This window comes from Lepus europaeus, chromosome 7 (assembly GCF_033115175.1).
Source record: "Lepus europaeus isolate LE1 chromosome 7, mLepTim1.pri, whole genome shotgun sequence".
NCBI classification, from domain to species: domain Eukaryota; kingdom Metazoa; phylum Chordata; class Mammalia; order Lagomorpha; family Leporidae; genus Lepus; species Lepus europaeus.
In genome coordinates, this window is record NC_084833.1 from 90,895,097 (window position 1) to 90,915,286 (window position 20,190).

Sequence of the window (20,190 nt, forward strand, 5' to 3'; positions counted from 1 at the left end):
CCATGGGAGGGTAGGGGTCACGGTGAGGCCGACCACCATTCTGCACTGGTTATCAAGATTTCCTTCCACCCAGGAACAATGGAGCAAAGGTCTTGCAGTAAATACGTTAAGCAAGAGTCATCTTTCAGGGCCACGGAAATCCCCGACTGGGTTTGCCAGGCCACTGATTAAGGGGAAGTGTGTGTGGTTATTACCGCTGGAATTCCCCTAGGTCCTAAAAGGAAAGCACCCGCGCTCATGCAAAAGTGCATGAGCTGGTGGGGAAGCGGTGCGTCTGGCGGAGGCCTTTAAAGGCAGCCACAGGCGGGGCGGCAGGTGTCACTCCCGGGGACCCGGCTCGTCGGCGTTGGCGCGGTCGGCCTAGGCGACAGGGCTGCAGTGAGTGTGCGTGTGCCTGTGTCTGTGTCTCTGTCTGTGTCTCTGTGCGCCCCTCCGCCCACGGTGCGGGGAGGAGAGGTGGCTCCGGGCGAGCGGCTGCAGAGCCTCTGCCCGCCCTGCCGCCCGCCCAGGGGCGCTGGCGCCGCAGCAGGATCCCACAGGCTTCTCTCCTTCCTTCCTGTTCCATCCCACCTTCCTGCCGGCTGCAGTTTCTATTTCACTTAGGGATGCACCAGTGGAAATGGTGAAGCTTTGACATCTCAGTTCGATTGCCGGGAAGTGTCACTGGGGCTTGGTGGGTTCCAGATGTGCTTCAGGACAAAGCCCAAGCCGGAGCTGGACACAGCAAGGTCTCAGTAAAATACTTAGGGAACCGGCAGAGGGATGCTCCTGAGCGGTGGCAGACGCACTTGCTCGGTGGTCACCATGGAAACCCAAGGGAGCTCTTAAACCAATCAGTAAATTGTTGGAGGTGTTTTAGTTAATGCTAAAAGAACAATTCTATTAACTTTATATGTATTTTTCCTGTTTGATGATCACCATCTTAAGAAGCCGGTACTGTAATGTATTCTGTCCTCTTGACACTGAGGCGCTTGTAGATTTACTTGTCTGAAGTCCCACTCTTGCTTAGGGGAGACTGGTTGGTATTGGATAGCACAGATGTCTGGCCCCAGTGCCTGACACTAAGCCATCACTAAGTAGTCTTTATCATTAATGTAAAATTGATGTCCTCAGCACCAGCCAGATGAGGGCACAGCAGCCGTGCAGAACTTTCCTTGGTTAGCAAGAATGTTGGCTAAGTTTTCATCTGCAGCCCAAAGGTCAGGCTTTAGGTGGGATCCAAGTCCTGTGGATGCTGTGGTTGGGAGGGCTGGAGGGGAGCCTTGGCAAGTTCCTGTTCTGAAGGAGCCTGCAGTCCAGAGGAGGCAGAAGAGGAAAGTTCAGGTCCTCCATCCTCACAGAAACCAGTTTGTTGAGTGCCCCAAAGCGTAGGGACTCCCAACAGCCAGGAGTAGGGATGTTGCCCACTGGAAATTCTGACCTAGGAAGAGAGAGGGCTGGGGACACGAGCTGACCTGAGAGGGGACTGCCAGAAGTGAAAGAGGAATTCCAAGAGGGTGGTGTTGGAGCAGCCCGGCCCATTGCTAAGAGGAAGTGGGCCCCAGTGGCAGATGCAAAACTTCCCCTTGGTTCTGGCAGAAAAGCCTTGGTGCTGAGAGTTGCCATGGTGCTGGTTGTAAGGAGTAAATGGGAGACAGAACATGGACAAAGTTAACCGTAGACACAGGTTCAGTTTGCTCACTGAGAAGGGCAGGTGAGACACCGGGGACTGGCTGCAATGGAAAGTGGTTTTGTTTTAGTTTGTTTTCACTTGAAAGCTGAAACTTACGTGAGATTGTTACAGGGAATGAAAAAGGCCAGTGGAGACTAACACTTGAAAAAATGAGGGGAGAAGGGCTGAAAAGATTTCTGAGGCAGTAGGAGAGGATGGGGTCCCATAAAGAAGCAGCTGGGGTGGGGGATTGTGAGCAAAAAGACATGCTTATGAGAATGTGAGAAAACTATGGCTCCTTGGCATCCCTTTTCCTTGAGAAATAGAAGGTAAAGCAGTGGCTCGACGGTGGGATGGGGAGTAGTGAGGGAGAAAGCAGAGGAGGGTACTGAACGGTTACAAAGGAGCTGGTAGAGGGCAGATGGCTAGGGAGCTGCCAGGGCCCGGGATGCTGGTCCCATTCTGTAGGGCGGTAGATGGATCCTGCGACATTTGGATGTCTGTGTGTAGGGAACAGGTAAGGCAGAGGTTGAATTGATCCAAAGGTAACGTCTTAGCCTATTTTTGTGTATTGGACGTTGCCTAAATTTCCACAAACATATGCTTTGTTTCCATACCAAATCTTTTTTTATAGTCTTTCAAATATATTTCACAAAAACATCTATATAATTTATGCATAATATAAAATAAATAAAATCAATTTTAATAATATAAATATATGGTCTTTAAAATATATGTATCATAGCTTCTTTGAGAAAGTCTTCATCTCCACAAAGAAACATGCTTCTCTCTCATTTTTCTCCAAATATGTGTCCCTCTTTGTCTACCTTTCATTTGGTTATTATTGATAGACATGGGAGTCGTAAGAATTTCATTAAATCTTTATACTAAATTGATCTTCTGTATATAAAGAGAATTGAAAATGAATCTTGATGTGAATGGAAAGGGAAAGGGAGCGGGAGAGGGAAGGGTTGCGGGTGGGAGGGAAGTTATGGGAGGGGGAAGCCATTGTAATCCATAGGCTGTACACTGGAAATTTATATTCATTAAATAAAAGTTAAAAAAAATCAAAAAAAATTCATTTTTATTACAATTCTATTGTAGGAAAAATAACAGTGAATGACAAATAGTAACTAACAGTCTCTGTGTCAGGCAGTCAAAATACAGTTCCAAAGTGGAGAGCAGGTGCCCCGTCTAAAAGGTACAGCTGGTGCTCAGCTCTCTTGCTAGGATTGCCAAGCAGGGATACAGGGCCGTGCTGCCATTCTCATGTTTTGTTTTTATTTTTGTTTTTAAGAAATTTTGAATCTAGAATGTCTTGGGAAATCTCTTACATTGAAAAAAAATGTGGCAATTAACTTACTATAAGATTTGAAAATACTGTGGTCCAAGAAAAACCTGGTTTGGAAAATTGGCTTTCTATCAATGTTAATTTTCTGGTCTCTATAATTGTACTATGGTTATAGAAGGTGTTAACTTTGGGGAAGCTGAGTGCAGAGTATGTGAATAGTCTTTTTACAAGTTTTCTCTAAGAATAAATTAATTTTAAAACAAAAAGTTAAAAAATTAGTAAGATATTTTAATCTAATTCAGTGCCAGCCTAACATATTATGTCTCCTGGCCACAGGATATTTCTGGTCTTTATCTGGGATTTCTTGGTTTCTGCAGTGTCTACTATATCATCTTGTACATAGCACATACTCAGTACAGTATTGATAATACTGTGCTAGTATTGTACTCTATTTGGAGAAAAAATGTTTTGAAGTTAATTATATTACATCTGTGAATTATTTGACTTTTAAAACTGTCTCTTTTTTTTAAAAACAGGTTTACGAAGGAGGAAAACCGTTTTGCTTCAAGATTTTTTCCCCCTAATTTCTTCTACAAATCAAAACATCTCAACATGGAGGCTTAATTCCCTTAAAAGGGACTTAGTCTAATCTCGGGAGGTAGTTTTGTGCATGAATCAACAAATTAATCAATTAACCGGCGTTTTTGTTATAGAAGCCAAAGAGTGTTAATTTGAAAATTTTGATCTAATTATATGAGGTATAACTGTATCAGTTTGATTTTTGAATTAGATTTGTGGGAGTAAAGAACAGGAGTGATTGTAGCTGGGACATATTATTGAAGCATTTTTTTTGCAAGATTGGCTTGGCAATTTCCTATTGGCTGCTGTGTAGAATAAAACAACAACAAACCTGTATTTGTGAAGATTTAACAATGATCGACAATTATCTAGAACAGAAAGTCAATAGTCAACACGTGGTAAAATTAGAGAAATATGCAATTGAATCTTTTGATCTGTTAAGAATTTTCTGCCAAGAAATGTCAATAGCAAAACATTTTGATAGGTACAACAAATTTAGAGGAAATAGGAAAGATAAACGTGATGACTGGTAAAGAAATTATCCAGTTGCAAGATTTGTTCAAATGGGCTGTTATTTCTGAGGATGATGGTTGAATGGTTACCTTTTGGTAAACGAACAAAGTGACTTGGAAAGCAAATTTGTACGAAGACAGTGATAAATATAAAGAAAGGTTGTATAGCCATGTGTGAAATCTTGGCCAAGTGAAAGGACTGATGAAGTTAGACACAGTGACTTCCCTTTGCAGGAAGTATTCTTGGGTAGTGAGACAGGATGTTTCTCCCACCACCTGGACACAGAGTACTGAAATCTGCAGTTAGAAAACCCCGACATTTGTGAGATCAAGGAAACCATGCTTGCAAATCACTGGTAGAAAACCGCAATGACTTGTTACTGGTCATTGAGAGTATTATTGTCAGAGAACCCATTTTCCAATGGCTAGTAAGTCGTAATTGGGAAATTCTGAAATTTGACAAGGTTTCTGCTGTTCAAATGGTAAATTTATTATTCTTTTTGTGTTGAAACGTTCTGGTTCGAGGTATGCTATCTGTGAAGTAAGTTCTGCCCCAAACTAAATTTGTGTAATTTGACTATCCATTTTAGACTTGGCACTTTGTGTCTTTTGAACTGTTTTTAAAAAGAAATTCAATTCCAGAGTGGAAAATTTAATGTTGGCTCTAGGGACAATTAGGAAAACAAAATTGTTTAAGCAGGTGATAACTTGAATAACTCTACCATGTTAGCCCCAAACAAAACATCTGGAAAGGATTCATTATTTTATAGCCATATCCGAATTATCTTAAGAAAATTTTTGTTTAGCCAAGGGAACATTATATGTAAAATGACTCTGTTTTTCCAAAAGTACCCTGAATATAGTAATTAAGTGCAATTTTGTTATTGGCACAATCTCTGTTTGCAACACCTGTTATTTACCATAATTATAAGGGGTGTTTTCAGGGTCAAGCCAACCATGCCTTTAGGATGACAAAGCAGTAATGTTGAGTTGCTTTAATAGCATGAAGTTGGGTCCAAAAGACCAACCAAGCAAATATACTAATCTGATGATTTATTTAAAATAGAATGTTTATTTTTTTTTTAAGATCTTAGAGTATCACTCCAAACAAGCATGTTTCTCATGATCTGTGAGGAAGTGTACCTTAAGAAGTAAAGAATGCTGCTAATTAAAAAGTTTTGCCATCAGTAGTTAGACAACTGTCAATAACAGGTATTCAAACAGGCACCTTAGAAGCAATGGAAGATCGTAATTTTTTTCCTCCTTTGACTTAGGTCTCATGCTTTTTTTCTTTTTCCTGGCAAACAAATTTCACAACTTCCAAAAAGCAAAATTAATATGATTTGAATATGTTGCTAGAGACCTTTGTGGAGCACGGCTTTGTGCCATGAAAAGCAGCTTGCTTTGAAGCCATTTTGTCTTTAGTTGAATGCCACTGACTCAGGAGTTGACCTGTGCCCGGCACTCTGTGGCATCTTGAGGACCTAGAACACTTCAGCTTCTATCAAGTTTGAGTTAGCTTTTGTCACAGGCCACTCATGTTTTCTTTGTGTTTCAACAGGGGTGTATCATGGTGTGGTGAGGTGTAACTGTCTGTTAAAAATGTCTGTCTAGGATGTAGAATCTCGCAGAGCTGAAACTCTGAACTCAGAGAAGAAAAAAGAATGAATGATTTCTTATTTTCCATGATGCTCAAACTAAAGAAATCAAAAGCAATGCACAAAACTACCTCCCCAGAGAAAGACTAGTCCCTTTTCCTCTGCTTACATTTCATCATGAACATAGTAGAAAATAGCATCTTTTTAGCGAATTTGATGAAAAGCGCCAACACTTTTGAACTGAAATACGACTTTTCGTGTGAGCTCTACCGAATGTCCACATATTCCACGTTCCCTGCTGGGGTCCCTGTCTCAGAACGGAGTCTTGCTCGTGCTGGTTTCTATTACACTGGAGTGAATGACAAGGTCAAGTGCTTCTGTTGTGGCCTCATGCTGGATAACTGGAAACAAGGAGACAAACCCATCGAAAAGCACAGGAAGTTGTATCCGAGTTGCAGCTTTGTGCAGAGTCTCAACTCCGTCAACAATTGGGAAGCAAACTCTCGGTCTACTTTTCCCTCTTCAGTCACAAACGCCACACATTCATTCCTCCCAAGTTGGGAACACAGTGGCTATTTCAGTGGTTCATATTCAAGCCTTCCATCAAATCCTGTAAACTCCAGAGCCAATCAAGATTTTTCTGCCTTCAGGGTGAGTCCCTACCACTCTGCGATGAGTACCGAAAAAGCCAGATTACTCACCTACCAGTCGTGGCCATTAACCTTTCTGTCACCGATGGATCTGGCTAAAGCAGGCTTTTACTACGTAGGACCCGGAGACAGAGTGGCTTGCTTCGCCTGCGGGGGAAAACTGAGCAACTGGGAGCCGAAGGATGATGCTATGTCAGAACACCTGAGACATTTCCCCAACTGTCCATTTCTAGAAAACCAGCTCCAAGATGCTTCGAGATACACTGTTTCGAACCTTAGCATGCAGACCCATGCTGCCCGCTTCAAAACATTCTTTAACTGGCCCTCGAGTCTTCTAGTTCATCCTGAGCAGCTCGCGAGTGCAGGATTTTATTATGTGGGTAAGGAACTTGACCTGAGAACAACAAAATTCAACAGGTGGGCTCTCTTTTACATTCCAGTGGTACAGTTATACATTTTTCCTAAGTTTTGGTCCAAAATTCATTTCAGGTCACAGTGACGACGTCAAGTGCTTTTGCTGCGATGGTGGACTGAGGTGCTGGGAACTGGGAGATGACCCGTGGGTGGAACATGCCAAGTGGTTTCCAAGGTAATTGTCATCAAATTCTCTTTGCAAACTTTGTGATTGTTCTTCGGTGGGATTTATGTGTTGACCTCAAAATTAGCCATTATTTTACCTTGCCTCTCTTTTCAAAATACATCTGTGAATAAGTTGGCTAGTTAGATAAATAATTACTTGAGTTTTGATGGATTTAAGGGAAAGAATAAGTAGGTTTGATTTTATTTAATTTTTAAAGGAATATATATCAAAATAAGTCATGTTCAGAGTAAGAACAAAGTCATACATGGTAGAAAAGTACAAAGAAAGAAAATTAAAATGACCACAGTTACTATTTTAGTGGACATCCCTCCAGGTGTCCTTTTCTTAAGATTTATTTATTTATTTTTTATTTGAAAGGCAGAGTTACAGAGAGAGAGAGAGGTCTTCCATCTACTGATACACTCCCCAAATGGCTGCAACAACCAGGGCTGGGCCAGGCCAGGAGCTTCTGGATCTCCCATATGGGTGCAAGGGCCCAAGCACTTGGATCATCCTCCTGCTGCTCTCCCTGGCACATTAGCAGAGAGTTGGATCAGAAGTGCAGCAGCCAGGACTCAAACCTGTGCCCATATAGGATACCTGTGCTGCAGGCTGGGGCTTTAACCCTCTGTGCCACAATGCCAGCCCACAGATGTCCTTTTTTAAAGAAAAAAAAGTAGAGGCAGGGAGAAAACAAGATGGAGCAAGCAAGACAGAGTGCTCCCATTTGCTGGTTCATTCCCCAAAATGGCCACAATACCTGAAGCAAGGAACCAGGAACTCAGTCCAGGTTCCCACATACGTGGCAGAAAATCAACTACTTGAACCATCACCTGCTGCTTTCCAGGGTCTGCATTAGCAGGAAATGAATTTGAAGCCAGAACTGGGAATCAAACGTGGCAGAGAATCAACTACTTGAACCATCACCTGCTGCTTTCCAGGGTCTGCATTAGCAGGAAATGAATTTGAAGCCAGAACTGGGAATCAAACCCAGGCATTCTGTTGTGGGATGTAGAGATCTTGATGACTAGGCTAAAGGCTTGTCCTGCAGATATCTCTTGATGTATGTGTACATAGATACATACATGTATATAATTTTATATGAATTAGATGTTATTTGTAACTTTGTCAGTCCATATATGTTTTGAGCATATTTCCTTTCATTAAACTATTCTAGGTGCATAAAATAGTTGAACAAAATAGAGACCCCTGGTCTTTTATGTTTTGTTTTTGTTTAAAGATTTATTTATTTATTTGAAAGGCACACTTACAGAGAGGCAGAGAGAGAGAGAGAGAGAGAGAGAGAGAGAGAGAGAGAGAGAGTCTTCCATCTGCTGATTCACTCCCTAGATGGCCACAATGGCCAGAGCTGTATGGATCCGAAGCCAGGAGCCAGCAGCTTCTTCCGGGTCTCCCACACAGGTGCAGGGGTCCAAGGCCCTGGCCATCTTCTACTGCTTTCCCAGGCCATAGCAGAGAGCTGGATTGGAAATGGAGCAGCCATGACTTGACTCCATGTCCATATGGGATTTCGGCACTGCAGGCAATGGCTTTACATGCTATGCCACAGCGTCAGCCCCAACCACTGGTCTTATAAACTTACTTATAGCTGTAAGGGACAGACAAGTTTAAAAAGCTTACATTAGATAGCATGTTGGAAGATAATAAGTGCTATGCATAAAGAGAAAAAGGAGAACAGGGAGACAGAAAGGGTCAGGCAGGCTGCAACATGAAATGCGGTGGTCAGGGCCTGTGTAGACTCATCTCATCTGTTCTCATCACTATTTGCGCTTTACTGTCATGTCTTACACTTTGGATTATTCTACTCTATGCTGTCCTTCTTATCTCAGTCAGATGACCCATAGCTATAGTTTTTCTGGTCAAAACTTTGAGTATTATTTAATGTTGATTACTAAACTTGGCATTCTAAACTTCCATTATATATACATTTTTAAATATAGTACTTTATCTTCCTTTATAGCAATTTTGTGCTCTCTAACTACTGCAGGTTTAAAGACTTGTGAAGAATTTTGGCATTGGGCCTAAGACATTGGATAAGACACGCACATCCTATATTGGACTGCTTGGGTGTGATACCTGCCTCTGGCTCCTGACTCCAGCTGCTTACCAATGCAGAGCCTGAGAGGCAGTGGTGCTGCTTCAAGCCATTGGATTCTTGTCACCCACATGGGCGACCTGGATTGTATTCCTTGCTCCTGGCTCCAGCCCAGACTCAGACCTGCCAGTTGTAGACATCTAGGGAGTGAGCCAGTAGATGGGGACTCCAACTATCTCTGTTGTTCTTTCTGCCTCTCAAACAAGTATATATTTTTTAATTATGTAAATTCCAAAGAACACTACTTAGGGACTGGCCTTGCAACTCAGCAGGTTAAGCTGCAGCCTGTTATGTGGGCATCCCATATGAGTGCTGGTGCAAATCCTGATGCTCCGTTTCTGATCCAGCCCCCTGATAATGCACCTGGGAAAGCAGTGAAAGATGGCCCAAGTGCTTGGGCCCCAGCCACCCATCTGGGAGAATCGGATGGAGCTCCAGGATCCTGGCTTCCACCTGGCCCAGCCCTGGTTGTCGCGGCCATTTGGGAAATGAACCAGTAGATTGAAGACTGCTTTCTTTCTCTGTATTTCCGTCTCTCTCTGAAACTGCCTTGCAAATAAATAAATAGATCTTTTTAAAAAATAATAAATAATTTAAAAACAGCACTTACATAGGTTTTAGGAAAAGTAGTAACTTTCCATTGTGGTAATTTGGTCATATACATAAATGAATGGCAAATTTAATTTGCTAGTGTTAGGTATTTGTTTTGCACTTAAATTTGAAAACGACTGCATATTATCTAGTCATTGCCAAACTTGGGAGTATCTGGCATGAGAAATGTCTTGTTCCCTCCTTTTTTCCTCTCTTGTCCTTGTTTGTGCATTTTCAGCTTGTAAGCTCCAGGGCTGAGCAGGATCACTTACCTGGAGGATTTTCTACTGCCTTCCTGTCCTTTGTGTTTAGTGTCATGTATCAGGGTGCTTTTAGGAACCACAGAGTAGTTAACAGAGCAGCGAGAAGCTCCAGCAGAGCTTCTTGTCAGAGCAGGCTGAGAGGCGATAGACCCTTACCCTCAGCCATGGCAGAGTACCAGTTAATTCTTCCTCTTGGTTATATCAACTTGCCTTCCACTGCAGTGTCTCTTCCTCCTTCCCACATACCAAATCAATGGTGAAGTGGTCATATGTTTACTGATGTTCATTTGAAATATCGACCAGTCCACAAATGGCTGGATTAGCTCTGCACAAATTAATATAAATGGTTAAGGCTTTTCAAAATTAGCTGAAGCATACAGTATACTGGTATTTATAGTAAGATCAATTATTAACCAAAAATTATTCAAGAATATTAAATAATACTAATTTTGTAAATAATTCAAACTGTATGAAAAACTTCCTAGTAAACTGGTAAGTAACAACTTTTTAAAAAGATTTATTTATTTATTTGAAAGGCAGAAACAGAAAGAGAGAGAGGTCTTCCATCCATTGGTTCACTCCCCAAATGGTTGCAACTGCTAGAGCTGGGCCAATCTTGGAGCTTCCAGGTCCCCTATGCGTGTGCAGGGGTCCACGGACTTGGGCCACCTTCCACTGCTTTCTCAGGCCACAGCAGAGAGCTGGGTCGGAAGTGAAGCAGCCAGGACTTAAACCGGCACCCACATGGGATGCTGGCACTGCAGGTGGAGGCTTAACCATCTAAGCCACAGTGTCGGCCCCTTATAGGTTAATTTTATGAAAGCTGTTTTGAAAGAAAAAGAAAAGTATAAAATCAGTTCCCTCTTGGCTAGGATTTATTTATTATATTATTCTAACTTTAGATCAGTGATCTTAAAAGACTCTGTGATTTGGGGCAAACACTTTACTGGATTTGAAATGGGATAAACACCAAAAGATGAAGAATTTGCATTATTACATTGGCATTTCACCTTTATAAAATAAGCTCCCCAAACTTTAATCTGTTTATTTTTCAGGTGTGAATACTTGATAAGAATTAAAGGACAGGAATTCATCAGTCGAGTCCAAGCCAGTTACCCTCATCTACTTGAGCAGGTAGGAAATTTTTTTCCTTCTTATTTTTTTTTTTAATTATTGGCTAATAAGAGAGAAGTTATTTTCTGGTAATTACAGAAGATGGTATTTTAGTGAAAATACAAGAAGTGTTTTAAAAAATATTTTATTTCTTTATAAAACCCAAAATTGTCTTAGAAACTACTATTTGGAGAAATGTAGATTCATAATTAGTAACATTGTAAAGTTGAATTTGGTAAGTTTTTCTTTAAGTGTTTCTCCGATCAAGTTGCCATAAATTAAACTGAGGGGGGAAAATTGGCAACAATGGTAGCTATAGTAGTTTTGTTATATATATTTTTCTTAAAATATTTAAGAATTTTGTTGTTCTTTCTAGTCTTCTTGGGAAAGCAATTAAGAACTTATACAAAGGCATTTCATGAAAAAATGGAATTAAAAGATAAGCTTATTTTTATGCAAAACAACTTTGAAATGCATGCAGTTTTTCATAATAAGAATTTTCCATAATAAGTATTTTCCATGAGTTTTTGGAAGACAACACTCATAGTTTGATAGTTAAACTCTTCCTAGTCATGGTCAGTGGAACTGATCCAAGATACAATTTATCTCAGAGGATGACCCAGGAGAGGTGAGATCTGGAGATGGAAGACAAATCGATTGCTTCATGGATCGCTGAAACGGTGTAACTTTCCCTGCTTAATGAAAGTAGATTTGTCAAGAAATACATTCACACAGAAATTCTATTCATTTTTAGTCTAGAGAATAACTTTTGAATCTAAATGAAATGTTGCTTGTGATTAAAAATTATTTTGCTTGTAAGCAAGTCCTTTTTCAATAAATTGAATAAAACAGTTTATTTACTTATTTTTGTTGTGATGGTAGGGTAATATTTGTATTTTAATTTATATAAATTTCCCCCCATAGCTGTTATCCACATCAGACACTCCAGAAGATGAAAATGCAGAGCCACCAAGTATGTATATTGACTGCTGCATTTCTTTATAAAACCCAAAATTGTCTTAGAAACTACTATTTGGAGAAATATAGATTCATAATTAGTAACATTGTAAAGTTGAATTTGGTAAGTTTTTCTTTAAGTGTTTCTCTGATCAAGTTGCCATAAATTAAACTGAAGGGGGAAAATGGGCAACAATGGTAGCATTGAAATACAATTCTTTGGTGCTATGAAGATTGGAATTTGATCATAAGAATAATGTACACTTGTATTAGTTTACAGTTTATGATACATTTTCAAATATACTCTGTTGGTTTTGTTCAAATTTGAGTGCATATCAGATTTGCCTAGAGAACTTTAAAAATATTGTCGATTTCTAGTTTCTGCTTCAGACCTACTGAAATGAATCAGAATATCTAAGTGTGGGACTTGAGCATCTTTGGTTTTATTTTATTTTATTTTTTTTATTTATTTATTTGTTTTTTTGAAAGGCAGATTTAGACAGTGAGAGAAAAAGGTATTCCTTCCGTTGGTTCACCCCCCAAATAGCCGTTGTGGCCGGCGCTGCACTGATCCGAAGCCAGGAGCCAGGTGCTTCCTCCTGGTCTCTCACGCAGGTGTAGGGCCCAAGGACTTGGGCCATCCTCCACTGTCTTCCCAGGCCACAGCAGAGAGCTGGACTGGAAGAGGAGCAACCGGGACAGAATCTGGCACCCCAACCGGGACTAGAACCCAGGGTGCTGGCGCTGCAGGCGGAGAATTAGCCTAGTGAGCCACGGCTCCGACCCTTATTTTATTTTTTTAAAGATTTGTTTTATTTATTTGAAATACAGAATTACAGAGAGAGAGAGAGAGAGCTCTTCCATTCACTGGTTCTCTCCCCAAATGACGGCAATGGCCAGAGCTGAACTTATCTGAAGCCAGGAGCCAAGAGCTTCTTCTGGGTTTCCCATGTGGATGCAGGGGCCCAAGGACTTGGGCCATCTTCTACTGCTTTCCCAGGCAAAGAGCATAGCAAACAGCAGAGAGCTGAATTGGTAGTGGAGCAGCTGGGACTCGAACCAGCGCCCATATGGGATGTCAGCACTGCAGGCTGTGGCTTTAACCCACTGCACCACACTGCTGGCCACAAGCATCTTTGGTTTTAATAAACCACATGCAACTAGCCCAATGCTGGTTCTTGGACCAGTGTGGGAACAAATGTATCATGAAATTAAATTGCTCACATATTTTTTCTGTAACATGGAGAGGGTAGAAAATAAATTCCTATTTTTCCTTAGGGACCCTTAGTCTCTGAGAGATTAAGTGATCTGTCTGTCCATCAACTAAAGCCTAAGAACACATTATAGTCAGTTTTTGAATGAGCTCATTTATTGTATTATTTTTTAATTTAATTCAATAATTTATTGTGTATCTGCTGTTCTAAAGAAAGACTAGAGAACAAATAAATATAACTCCTGCTCTCATTAGCTATTAATCTACAGGATATAGTTAAACACACAGGAGAAGGGGCTGTGGTAAGAAAAGTGAAGTGTAATATGTGAGTACATGGGGGACATTTATTTTCTTTATTTGATAGGCAGAGTTAGAAAGAGAGAGAGGGAGAGAGAGAGAGAGAGAGAGAGAAAGAGAGAGAGAGAGAGAGAGAGAGAGAGAGAATCTTCCATCTGTTGATTCACTTCCCAGTGGCTGCAATGGCCAGGGGTAGGACAGGCCAAAGCCAGGAACCCGGAGCTTCCTCTGGTCTTCCATATGAATGCAGGAGCCCAAGCACTTGGGCCATCTTCTGCTGCTTTCCCAGGTGCATTAGCAGGGAGCTGGATTGAAGATGGAACAACAGAGACTGGAACCAGCCCCTATAAAGGATGCCAGCATTGAAGGCAGTGGCTTTACCAACTACACCACAAAGCCAGCCCCAACTCTTCATTCTTATGAGGGTTTATTCTTGACATGAATATTTCATATCTAAATACATATTTCGTATTCCTACTTTGGTGACCGAAAATGTGTATAACTTTAAATTTAACAAATATAAAAGAGTACCTACGCATTCTCTGGGTTTTATGTTTCTGATAACGCGGTAACTTTCAACTTTAAAAATATGCAGACCATCCTATTGGGTGTGAAATTCTTTGTTCCGTAGTTGTTCATTTTGGACCTGGAGAAAACCCTTCAGAAGATGCAGTCATGATGAATACGCCAGTGGTTAAAGCTGCCTTGGACATGGGCTTCAGCAGAAGGCTAGTGAAGCAGACAGTCCAGAGTAAAATCCTAGCCACCGGAGAGAACTACAAAACCATCAGCGATCTTGTACTGGATTTGCTAAATGCAGAAGATGAAATAAGGGAAGAGGAGAAGGAAAGAGCAAGCGAGGAAAAAGAGTCAGGTACTCTTATTGACTGATATAATCTCTATTTCCATAAAGACTTGAGTATCACCCTATGGAAGTTACTGGAAATACACACTAATCAATTCAGCCAACCTAGTCAGATTTTCTTATGTTTAATATTCTGAATGCAAATTCTGCAAACTTACTTCACATTGAATTATATTTGAATTGGTCATTAAACTGAAAATGTATGCAGTAACTGAAAAGTATATTTTCCTTAATTCATATTTTTACTCTGAGTGGTTGACTCTGTATGCAATTATTCATGGTACACTTTTGATCCCGGCTAGTTGCTTGTTCCCCTCTGCTATTAATTAGGATACGATCAGGGAACATTATTATCATCGTTGATATCAGCATAAAGGTATATCTCAGCTAGTGATTATACATAAATTCACAAGTTATCATTAAGTCCCTACCTGTCCACACAAGAACTGTGTTCTCTTTCAGAGTGCTCTTTAGTATTTAGGAAGTCCAGGGATGCTGTGTCACATTCTTTAAAGACAAGTTGCCCAAGTCCTGCCATGCTGCCTTGCTGGCTGCTCTGTTCTCTCCTCTTTTGTCTTTCCAATGTCTCTTCCTCTGAGCAGTCCCGTCCTCTTCTCTGACTGCTATCATTGCTGCGGCCTAGGCAAAGAGAAATGCTGTTGTCTCTGTGCCACGCTTTCCCAACACAGCTGAAAACAGACTTCAGCTTTTCACAAGCGCTCGCTGGTGATTTAGGGATCATAGAAGAGAATTACATTAGAGATGAAAATTTACAACTGTAACTAGTTGTGAACGCTCTTGGTACCCCTAACCCCATCCTCATAAATTCCTCTGCTGGCTTCTGGTTCCTCTCTGTGCAGCTCTGGTCAGTTAGCAACACATGACTAAGAAAATCCCAAGCATTTCCTTTATCAAAGCTCAGGCCCACAAATAGTTACCAAGCCCAGAAAAAGAGCACCCGTTATCTGTGCCCAAGACCATCTGGGATCTATTTCTTTCTAGGATCATTGACAGTCAAACTGTCCACTCCATTCAGGGATAAATCTATCCCTGCCCATGAAGATAGATGTGTCTTCTGTCCAATCCAGACACACATAATAAAACCATACAAGTGTAGCTTTATCCATTTACCAAAGTGTGAGTTACTCAGTCCTAAACACCCCAGTGCCGCAGCAGCACAGTTGAAGTTCCTGTTTGCCCAGCCTCTGTTACCTCCTTCCTTATGAGGTGAGTATTAAACAAGTACGCCTTTCTTGAAGTGGCCTTCTCACTCTCAGTCATAGCCATGTGTCAACAGTTGTTCGGAGAACTCTCATCTCTGCAATCGTTGAGAGACACCACAAAATCCAAAGCCATCTACCCATAGAATATTTATTTCTTCTACAGAAAATCAACTTTCTTTCTTCCAAAGCAAGACTCCAGAGATGACCCCAAATCAACAATATACAGTGGTTTACACTGTCAAAACGAGAGTCCTAGCCCCTCAGCCTCATCATGCTGTCTCTACTACCTTCGAGTGGTGTGTTACCCTCGGTACTTGCTAAGTCTTTTCTGAATGACTGAATGAATCATGAGATTCATGATTACTTTGCAGTTTCCCAAGAAGAGTGGGTGGTATGTGACTAACCAGGCGATTTAGGATTTTTTTTTCCAGAATAAGAGAATAATATTCTTTAAGGGAACATTCAAATCTTCACAATTTTTATGCCATGAAAGAGTCTATGACTTTGAAATGAAACTTTTTCCCAGCTATTGGCAATCAAATTTTAGAATTCTTAAAAACTTTGGAGAACTCGTTATATTCAGTTATGTAAATGGTAATTAGAAAAATAAATCTTGGGCCCTGCACCCTCATGGGAGACCAGGAGGAAGACCTGGCTCCTGGCTTTGGATCGGCGCAGTGCCGGCTGTGGCGGCCATTTGGGGAGTGAACCAATGGAAGGAAGACCTTTCTCTCTGTCTCTCCCTCTCACTGTCTAACTCTGCCTGTCAAAATAAATAAATTAAAAAAAAAAATCTTAGATGGAAAAGCTAATGTACTTTAACACCAAGTGTAAATTATACTTTTATTTTCTAATATATCACTACTACCCTAATGAAGACAATTTAACAGATTATATTAAGCTCCACATCTCTACCCCTTTTGCTACCATTTTTGAGTTCCTATTCTAAATCACTAAGGATTTGTTGTTCATTTTTTCACCAGATATTTATGGAATATTGATTCTGTGCCAGGACTAGGGCTAGTCTTCTCTCACTTAATTCTCAGAGAGCTTCAAATATTTTCAAATACATATTGGTAGCTGTGACTTTTTGACCAAGAAATATTTTTAAAGATGGTTTTCCTTATTGGTTCTATCACTTGATAGAGTCATTGTGTCTAAAATAAAATCTAACAACTCTTCCAAAATAATTCTTCAGATGGCTCAATTTGTGCCACTAACTAGATTATGAAAATGGCTTTATGGATCACAATAAACTATATGATAATTAATAAATGTAGATTCATAAGTCATATTATAAAGAGATCATAACATTATTATCTCAAAATACAGTTTTTTTAACCATTAGAAAATCTAGATCTCAAAGGGAACGAGATGATCCTGTAAGACAAGAAGGTAGTCATTGACAAAGGGGGCTATTTCTCAAAATATTAGTGTAATTTCCTCCTTATCATAAAATAGGTAGTGGCAATATGCCAAATTTGGGGAAATGATTGAACTTTCAACTAAATGTGAAATATTGAAGACATTTTATGGAAGAATGATATTTTAAGAAAAAATTAAATTATCTTGATTTTACCTTTCCCCTTTTGACTAGATTGAATTGAAACTTCAGTTTTATTAGACTCTAACTTTTATTGGGTTAGGGTTTAGCATAATTGCAGAATGGTCGGAAGCAGGCATTGTGAAACTGGACTGCCTCAGTGTGACCTCTACTACTTGTGTGTCCTTTGACAACTTACATTTTTTGTATTGTTGTTGAAGATTTATTGGGGCCGGTACTGTGGCGGAGCTTGTAAAGCTACCGCTTGCTACATCAGCATCCTTATGGGTGCCAGCTCAAGTCCCGGCTGCTCCACTCCAATCCTGCTCCCTGCTAATGTGCCTAGGAAAACAGCAGAAGATGACCCAAGTCCTTGGGCCCCTGCACCTGGAAGACCTGGAAGAGGCTCCTGGCTCCTGGCTCTGGTCTGGCCCAGCCCTGGCCATTGTGGCTGTTTGGGGAGTGAACCAGCAAATGGAAAATCTCTCTCTCTCTGTCTCTCTCTCTCTCTCCCTCTGTCTCTGTCTCTATAATTCTGCCTTTCAAATAAAAATTAAAAATAAATCTTAAAGAGATTTATTTATTTGAATGGCAGAGTTACAGAGAGAGGGAGAGAGAGATCTTCCATCTGCTGGTTCACTCCCCAAGTGGCTACAACAGCCAGTACTAAGCCAAGAGCTGTGTTCTTCATCTAGTGTTTGACTGGAGTCCAAGGACTTGGGCCATCCATCTGTCCTTGCTTTTCCCAGGCCGTTAGCAGGAAACTGGATCAGAAGTGGAGCAGCTGGGACATGCCCTGGCACCCATATGGGGTGCTGGTATGATGGTGGCGGCTTTACCTGCTGCACTACAATGCCAGCCCCAGTAACTTATTTGCCTCACTGGGACTGTGCTTTCCCAACGTGTTAAATGAGGCATATACCTCAAAAGGCTGTTGTAAAGATGAAATGTGTTAACACATGTAACGTGCTTAATCAGTGCTCAGGTTAGAACTTATAATCAGCATTATTATTAGACACAGGGGGTCAGCTACCCCGAAGCCTAGCAAGGAACATCAGTGCCTATCTGACTGTGAGTTAAAGGTGGGTTTCACTCAGTTACATTAGGGCATGGGAGGAAGTTTGTGAGCAGAATTTAAGCATGTTTGTTGTTGTTTTCTTCTTTTATAGATGATCTGTCGTTAATCCGGAAAAATAGAATGGCACTTTTTCAACATTTGACTTGTGTGATTCCAATCCTGGACAGTCTTCTAACTTCTGGAGTGATTAATGAGCAAGAACATGCTGTTATTAAACAGAAAACACAAACATCTTTACAAGCCAGAGAACTCATTGATATTATTTTAGTAAAAGGAAATATTGCAGCCACCGTATTCAAAGATTGTTTACAAGAAACTGACCCTGTATTATACAAGCATTTATTTGGTGAGTGCTAAAAAATTATTTCTTGGAATTTTCTATATCAACTGAAAATAGGTTTTCACTAATAATTTATGATTATTAAAATTATTTGACAATTCAATTTAATTTATAAATATTAATTGCACAACAGATTGATAACTGTGTTACCTTGATATTATTCATATTTTTTACTCTAAAATGAAACTGTTCATTTAAAAATATATTCTAGAGATAAATATTGGCTTCATCATTGTAATGATTTTTCTTTTTCCCTCCTTAGTGCAACAGGACATAAAGTACATTCCCACGGAAGATGTTTCAGGTAATAGCATTAACACTTTAAGTCAGTAGAAAACATTGCTTTTATTTTCTTGTTTTTTTTGTTGTTGTTGTTGGAAGTGAAGCAAATAACTGTTAAAAATTCTTTTCTTCTCTTAGATTTACCAATGGAAGAACAATTGCGGAGATTACAAGAAGAAAGGACATGTAAAGTGTGTATGGACAAAGAAGTATCCATTGTGTTCATTCCTTGTGGTCACCTCGTTGTATGCAAAGATTGTGCCCCTTCTCTAAGAAAATGTCCTATTTGCAGGGGTACAATCAAGGGTACAGTTCGCACGTTTCTTTCATAAAGAAGATTGAAGCTTTGTACTTTAGAATTAATGGATTAAATGTATCATAATGTTTACTTTTACACTGATTTGATAGTGATTTTACTGTAAATGTTTTATTACAATTCAGAAAACTTTTTGTAGAAATATGCCTTTATTTCACCTCCAGACCTCTTCCATACTTCCATACTTCCCTAAGACCTCCTGAGTGTTGAGGCCCAGCTTAGGTCCCTTCCTATAAGATGTTTCTTCCTTTATAATGCTACAGCATAAAGATCAACACACCTGGCTTTCATCTGTAGCATTTTATGGGATGCCTGAGACAAAAAATCAAACCATCCCCTCAGTAAATTTGTTTGTTCATTTATCTATTGATTCATCCCAGAAGTCTCTCACTATCCCTAACCATGGGGAGAAGCCCCTCATTTTACTCTCACCACTTGAGTATTTATTCTGGAACTTAGCAGCCCTTGGCACCAATAGCTTGTCCTGGTGAAGAAATGTGTTCTGTTTTGTTAGGGCGGCAACATTGCCTCCATTACATAGCTTCATGGATACTCAACATGTCCAACACATATTTCTCTATTCTTTGTTCCCTCTAGAGGTATTAGGACTTTAAAGACCAGAAGTAAAATGGTAATGGAGAGTAGGGTGGGGAAGACAGGCAAAGACCAATCATCTAAACGGCCCTAGATGTCTGTTAGAGTTCTAAAAAGAAAGATTAGAGACCACACAGGGGCCAGTGCCGTGGTGCACTAGGTTAATCCTCTGCCTGCAGCACCAGCATCCCATATGGGCACCGGTTCTGGTCCGGGTTGGGGCGCTGGTTCTGTCCTGGTTGCTGTGGCCCGGGAGTGCAGTGGAGGATGGCCCAAGTGCTTGGGCCCTGCACCCTCATGGGAGACCAGGAGGAAGCACCTGGCTCCTGGCTTCGGATTGGCGCAGCGTGCCAGCCGTAGCAGCCATTGGGGGGTGAACCAACGGAAGGAAGACCTTTAGACCTTTCTCTGTGTCTCTCACTGTCTGTAACTCTACCTGTCAAATAAATAAATAAATAAAATATTTAAAAAATATATAGAGAGAGCACACAAGGGAGACAGAGCCTATCTTTCCATTCTGATATTGAGAGGCATGTAT

The 20,190-nt window shown here is 40.6% G+C and overlaps 1 protein-coding gene across 3 annotated transcripts; it reads left to right on the plus strand.

The window, feature by feature from the left end:
- Nucleotides 1-261: 261 nt before the first annotated feature.
- BIRC3 (baculoviral IAP repeat containing 3) lies at nt 262-19,802 on the plus strand. 3 transcript variants are annotated; one of them, XM_062196932.1, is made up of 9 exons: nt 262-384; nt 3,479-6,661; nt 6,771-6,870; nt 10,887-10,965; nt 11,869-11,917; nt 14,043-14,285; nt 18,212-18,466; nt 18,723-18,764; nt 18,881-19,798. In XM_062196932.1, exons 2-9 carry the CDS (start codon nt 5,809-5,811, stop codon nt 19,072-19,074), a joined length of 1,815 nt encoding a protein of 604 aa, XP_062052916.1. In that variant the 5' UTR covers nt 262-384; nt 3,479-5,808; the 3' UTR covers nt 19,075-19,798. The 3 variants fall into 3 exon arrangements, with proteins under 3 accessions (XP_062052916.1, XP_062052915.1, XP_062052917.1); XM_062196931.1 differs by having other exon boundaries at nt 262-378; XM_062196933.1 differs by lacking the exon at nt 262-384 and having other exon boundaries at nt 5,783-6,661; nt 18,881-19,802.
- Nucleotides 19,803-20,190: the final 388 nt, after the last annotated feature.